This window comes from Suncus etruscus, chromosome 4 (assembly GCF_024139225.1).
Source record: "Suncus etruscus isolate mSunEtr1 chromosome 4, mSunEtr1.pri.cur, whole genome shotgun sequence".
In the NCBI taxonomy this organism is placed as follows: domain Eukaryota; kingdom Metazoa; phylum Chordata; class Mammalia; order Eulipotyphla; family Soricidae; genus Suncus; species Suncus etruscus.
The window spans coordinates 132,170,680-132,177,119 of NC_064851.1; the positions used below are offsets into that span (position 1 = coordinate 132,170,680).

A 6,440-nucleotide genomic window follows, 5' to 3' on the forward strand; every position below is an offset into this window, starting at 1 on the left:
TTCCCTTAATGGTTTATTTGTGTTTCAAATACTTTTAATCTTTACTTCACAGGGTTATAAAACAGTTCAAAAGTATCCCACTTTCAAATCCTGCCTGAAGAAGGAACTCCATAGTAGATAAGTATGCTAACTTCTGTCTAAATTTCTTTAGTAACAGTATGAAGGATAATAATTTATATTTCTATTTTGATAGTGAATAGTTGAAGCATAATTAGAATGTGTATTTAACTTATATCTAATGGTTTAATACAATTTAAGATTTAGTCACTTAGTAGTTTTCTTAGACCAATAATTCAACATAAGAATTAAACTTTATGGGCAGAAAGATAAGATTAAGTCTCTTGCCTTCCATGCGACCAACCTTTTTTCTATCCCCAGCACCACATATGATCACCTTAACATCAGCAGGAGTTGTGCCTAAGCACAGAGCCTAGAGTAATCCCTGAGCATTTTTTGGGTGATCCCAATGCCCCCTCTAAAAATAGACATTAAAAAATAATTAAGTTTATACTGACGCATTTGTCTTCCATGACTAAATTGCTATCTAAAAGTGAACTGTAATAAACATGCATCTGGTAAATTTTCTTGGAGTATATTCTCATTTAACCTGAAGATATTTCATCAGGAAATACAGTATAATGAAACCAAAATGAGATTTTGTGTCCTATTGTTATTTTCATAACGAGTACTTAATACCAAACATCTACTATAATAAGAATAGCTAGTGGCCATAGTGATTGCGCAGTGGGTAGACTGTTTGCTTTGCACATGGTTGACCTGAGTTCAATCCCCAGCATCTCATATGGTCACCTGAGTCTGCCAAGAGTGAGTTCTGAGTACAGATCCAGGAATAAAGCCTGAGTGCTGCTGGGTGTGGCTCAAAACACAAAATAATAGTAATAGTAACTTTAGGTACCTGACACTCTACTAGATGTTTCCACATATAGTGTCTTTTAATCCTCACAGATTGGTATATGATATAATAATAAATATACTGTAGGCTGAGTAATTTTCCCAAGATATTTACTAATAAGTGGCAAACTATTATTTGTCCTTCATTCTGTCTAATAGCAAAAGCTTAAGATTTTTGTCATTGAATGCAGTTGTTGAGAGAGATAAAGGGAATTATTTGATTTGAGTTTTTTTTATTTCATTTGGAGTTTTTTTTGGGGGGGGGTTTGTTTTGAGAACAAACCGAGTGGAAATTTCTCATGGTGGTTCTTGGGGGAACATATGAGACGCAGGGCATTGAACACAGGTAAGCCACGTGCAAGGCAAACACCTTACCAAATGTACTATCACTTAAGCCCCAAAATTCATACAATTTGTATCAACTCAAAGAATTCTCTCAAACTTGAAGTTTATGTCAAAAGAAAAAAAGAGTAGGTTATTTTTGTTGTTGTTGTTGTTGTTGTTGTTGTCTTAAAGATCAACTGAAGCTATAAAATTTGGTGAGTGTGGATTCTGATTATGTAGGTCATTAACATGAAGGTTTTATTTTTTGTACATATTGCAAATATGTTTTTTATAATTCAATCCTAAGACATTTATATTTGTCTACAGCAGTATTTCCCCTAGAGGTTCCACAGTCTACCAGTACATATTCTAAAAAATAAAAGTTGCTTAGCCAAATAAATTTCAAAACTATAATGATATACATGATTAAATAGTTCCTTTCCTTTTATAGTATCTTAATATTCTAGTATTCACAAGTCTTTAAAGAAAAAGAATGAAGGAAAGGAGGGAGAATGAGAGGAAATATTGAAGAAATATAAATTTTACAAAGCTGCTTTGAAACTAAGCAAATATGTAACCATTTGGGCAAATGTTGGTCTTAAAATGTTTCTAAAGGTAGGAACTAGTGGGGCCGGAGCAATGGCACAAACAGTAGGGTAGAGCATCTGCCTTATACGTGCTAACCTAGGACGGATCGCGGTTCAATCCCCTGGCGTCCCAGATGGTCCCCCAAGCCAGGAGCGATTTCTAAGCTCATAGGCAGGAGTAAACCTTGAGTGTCACCGGTTTGGCCCCAAAACAAAAGCAAACAACAAAAAAAGGTTGGAACTTGTGTGATGGAGGTGACAAAAGAAGTCAGACCTTCCTAATCTGCATTTTAGGGAACTTAAATTCCCCCATAAGAACTTAAACTAGGAGGCTGCAGATTTAGTTGCAGGTGAGGTGCTTACATTGAAAGTTGCTGACCCCAATTTATTCCCTCACACCAGAGTAGGTCCTCCAAAGAACACCACCAGAAGTATTTCCTGAGCAAAGTCAGAAGTTAGCCCAAAGCAATGGGATGTGACCCAACTCCTGTCCTGCCATATCATAAGAGAACTTAAGTTAAATTCAAAGTATCCCCAACCAATTTGTAACTTGTTATATAGTGTTAACACAGACACTATTAATTTTATGAAGTATTATGTAAGACCATGGATAAAGTAATAACATTTATTCTAGGCTCTTATGAAATTGATGATTAGAAATGCTAAAAATGAAATATTGAAATATTAAATTACAGGGAAATGTGTTATGATTAGTCTTTGATATTTTGTTATGTTCCTTATTGTTTTATATTAACATTATTGACTTCTAAAATACATATTGCCTTTATTTTGAATTAGGTAATCATAAGGCAAAGTTTAAATGATTATCTACATGAAAAATACAAGAAGCAAAAATTTAAGAGAGAAGAAGCAGTTCTGAGATCAGAACATGTAGAAATGAAGGAAAAGGTGAAATACTACTTTAACTTTCTTGAACTGAATTCTTGAACAAAAAGAATATCTAACTTGTACAGACTACAGATGTTATCAGGCTGAGCTTTTGCCTTCATTTATTGAACTCTGCACTTCTTCATTCCCTTCAGAAGTATATTGATACTTCCTATGAACTATATAACAATGTTCTTTATTTTTAATTTATTAACAATTTGCCTCCTTTCAAAATAATGTATGTCTCCTAGAATGTAGATCAACTGAAAAAGAACAACACTTCTTTGGTTTTGAACTGTTAACTTATTTGCACATAAGGAATATTCCTTGAGACTTAACTTAGGACCTTAAGAATTATTACTATGTCCCCATAATTTGCTAGGCTTTAAATACATTGAAATAATCATAAAAAACAAATAGGTAACAAATACATGGTTTACATTGTACTTTTAACTTTCAAAAGTACTTACTATATACTATTTAACTTTTGTTCGTTTACCAAAGTCAACAGAATGTTTGATATTGTTTTATATATAAAAAAGTTTAAAAGTTTTTTCCTCAAAAGATCTAAAATAGTGATAGTAGCAACTAATAGTTGTAGCAGTAGTTACTGTCTTAGTGTCTTAAACATGATGCTGCTCTTGATCATAGACAGTTTATGTAGTGAAACTAATTATAGTCTTATAATTTATTGCATACATTGTACATGTTTTTATTATTAAATAGAGTAATGTAAGATTTACATAAAGTGATTTCGAGAGAAGACTAATATATATTAAAGTTAACGTTTATTTCTTCTAAAAGGACCACATCATACAAAAGTGATATGCCAGTAATACTGAAAAATTTATATTTATTTCAAAATAATGTCTTAAAAAAGAGGCTAATAGTACAGTGGATAAAGCATTTGCCTTGCACATTGACAACCTGGATTCCCTGGCATCCCATATTGTCCCTTAAAATATCTGAGCACAGAGTCTGGAGTCAGTCCTGAGCACCACAGAGTATGGGGAGAGAAAAAAAGTGAGAAAAAACATTTTTCTATTGAAACAACAAAAGTAGATATTCCCATGGAGAAATGACCTGATAGTATTTATTGGAAATCTTGTCAGTTTTGGAAGTATAATTTGTAAAAGGATACCACACAAATATATAATAATAAATTTAAATTAACATATTTCTATAAGGTATGTGACAAATAATTACTTTTTGTAGGATGAAGTTAATGCAAGCACTCCAACTATTTTCTTATTTTGAGTATTAAATAAGAGGTACAGATTTTGATTTTGTAAGTTATTTAATGTGAAATTAATAGTTCTCCATTAGCTTATTTATGAAAGTAATATTCTTTCTAAGAAAATATTTTAACACATACTGTACTTGTTAAACCCAACTTTTTACATTCTTTGCCCAATATTATTTATTACATTGATATATAAATAGATGAATCATTAATTTGGGCATTCAATACAGGATAATAATTTTACTTGGCCTGCTTTGAAGATTGATTTAATTGACTAAATGAAAATATTTTATAGTAAATTGTTAATATTGGCAACATTCATTTAAACTGCCTCAGGTACCATTTAACTCCTGTTGTTAATATTAGCCATTTACTATCTAAAATTATTGAAAATCCAAATTACTATTATCTTTGACTATATATTATCTTGCACATGTGCAAAAATTCTAGGTGGTACAATAGCATATTCATATCATCTGATATAATATGAATATAGATTAAAATTAATTTACCTCATTAAAACTCTGACAGTCTCTTCGGAAGGCTACATTTATAATCTTTTTGTTTATCAAAGTAAATAATTAATGTTTTTTGCTTATACAAAAGAACTGCTGATAGATAATATTAAAATGGTGATAAAGTATCTTTATCTATTAAAATAGAAAAAGTAACAGTCACCCATATATTTATTGCTGCTTAACTTCGTCATCTATACAATGAGAGATAAAAAATATTTCACTGGATTATTGTTCACATCAACTGAAAATTTAAGTGTTTTGAAAATAGCAATCTAGTGCTCACTTCGGCAGCACATATACTAAACTCAGAATGATACGGAGAAGATTAGCATGGCCCCTGCGCAAGGATGACACGCAAATTCGTGAAAATAGCAATCTACTAGATACATGTGTGCTGTTCTCAGTCTCACCTTCTACAAACTAGTCTTTGAAAAGATGAACTAGACAAGTTGTGGTATCAACTTTTGAGATGGTCTGCATGAATGAAAGGTCTATGATACTTTCCAATTATTTAATGTTAATTTGTTTAACTTCAGTTTCAGTTTATTGTTCTTGTTCTTTGTATATAGTATCACTGAATTGCAGCCTGTCTTATTATGTAATCTTAAAATAAATGTACCTGCTCTTGAATCAAGAAAGTTTGTTCTTTGTTTTTATACATTTATGCAGAATGATGTCTTTGAAAAATGTCACCTCTAGACTTTGGAAAATTTTTTTGTTTACCTAGCCTCCATTAATATTATACCTTTAGTACATGTCAATTAAATTAAATCCATACTACTTTTGTAAATAAATCACAGAAATAGTGTAATGCCTCTCAAAATGTGTAATAGCAATAAATGCATTTTAGAACTATGGTTATTGGAACTGGAAAATCTTTTAAGACATTCTGTATATGACTTGATTGCATTTAATTTTACAGTATAGAACTGATTGTTTTAGTTACTCAAATAATTGTAAACCAACATTTAAACCCCCCTTTTACTAATGTTAGTATTTTGCAAGCATCATCTTACCAAGCCAACTTCTAGAAATTTACTATTCTTTAGAGTACATTAACAACCCTACATTTTATAACCAGAGAGACAATACAGAGATTAAGGCACCTGCATTGCATGTGATTGACTGCGTTCAATCCCCTGCACAACATATGAACTTCACCATGTGTGATCCCTGAGCACAGAGTAAATCCCGAACACCACCAAGTGTGGCCCAGACGTCTTCAATAAAAGTATAAAATGGAAATTCTAAGTAAAAGAATGTGTTGTGGGCTTTTTCTTTTAATTGGCAGCATTTTTTTTCTACAGAGGCTTTATATTTTTTTATTTGATGACCTTTTTTTTGTTGTTATTTGTCATTTTTATTGAGACCACTATAAATTACAAGACTTTCACAGTTGTATTTAAGGTACATAGTGACAATGAATTAGGACCATTCCCACCACCAGTATTGGCCTCCCTCCACCATAGTTCCCAGCATGCATCCCATAACTCCACCCTTAGCCCCATGGACTGGTCCCTTTTGTGTATAGCTTGTTGTAGTTTGGGTATATTGCTCCTGAGACTTATTGGTCCCTGGGCCCATCCACTATTTTTTTCTTGATTTGTAAGAAGACATAGATATATGAGGCAATGGCGAGGTGGCACTAGAGGTAAGGTGCCTGCTTTGCAAGCGATAGCCAAGAAAGGACCGTGGTTCGATCCCCCAGCGTCCCATATGGTCCCCCCAAGCCAGGGGCAATTCCTGAGCGCTTAGCCAGGAGTAAACCCTGAGCATCAAATGGGTGTGGCCAGAAAAACAAAAAAAAACAAAACAAAAAAAAGAAATATGAGGCAAAACAAGATGATTCATGTTCTATGGTTCTCTATTGAAAGGGGGAGTGGGAGCTCCTATCTAGAAGCTATAAATATAAATAAAATAAAAAGAAAAGAAATGGGAGACCAATGTGGCAAGCTTTTTTTGCATAGG

The 6,440-nt window shown here is 32.6% G+C and overlaps 1 protein-coding gene and 1 non-coding gene across 3 annotated transcripts in view; both read left to right on the forward strand.

Annotated features, from left to right (window-relative positions):
* Nucleotides 1-2,730, forward strand: part of MICU3 (mitochondrial calcium uptake family member 3) — a 132,551-nt gene extending 129,821 nt beyond the window's left edge. For both annotated transcript variants that reach the window (XM_049772353.1, XM_049772354.1), the window contains 2 exons: nucleotides 53-121; nucleotides 2,622-2,730. In XM_049772353.1, coding sequence (XP_049628310.1) covers nucleotides 53-121 — 69 coding nt within the window. In that variant the 3' untranslated portion in view covers nucleotides 2,622-2,730. The remainder of the gene's footprint in view (nucleotides 1-52; nucleotides 122-2,621) is intronic.
* Nucleotides 2,731-4,747: 2,017 nt separating this feature from the next.
* Nucleotides 4,748-4,854, forward strand: LOC126007408 (U6 spliceosomal RNA). The gene has a single exon (XR_007494983.1). It is a non-coding gene; the product is annotated as a U6 spliceosomal RNA (small nuclear RNA).
* Nucleotides 4,855-6,440: the final 1,586 nt, after the last annotated feature.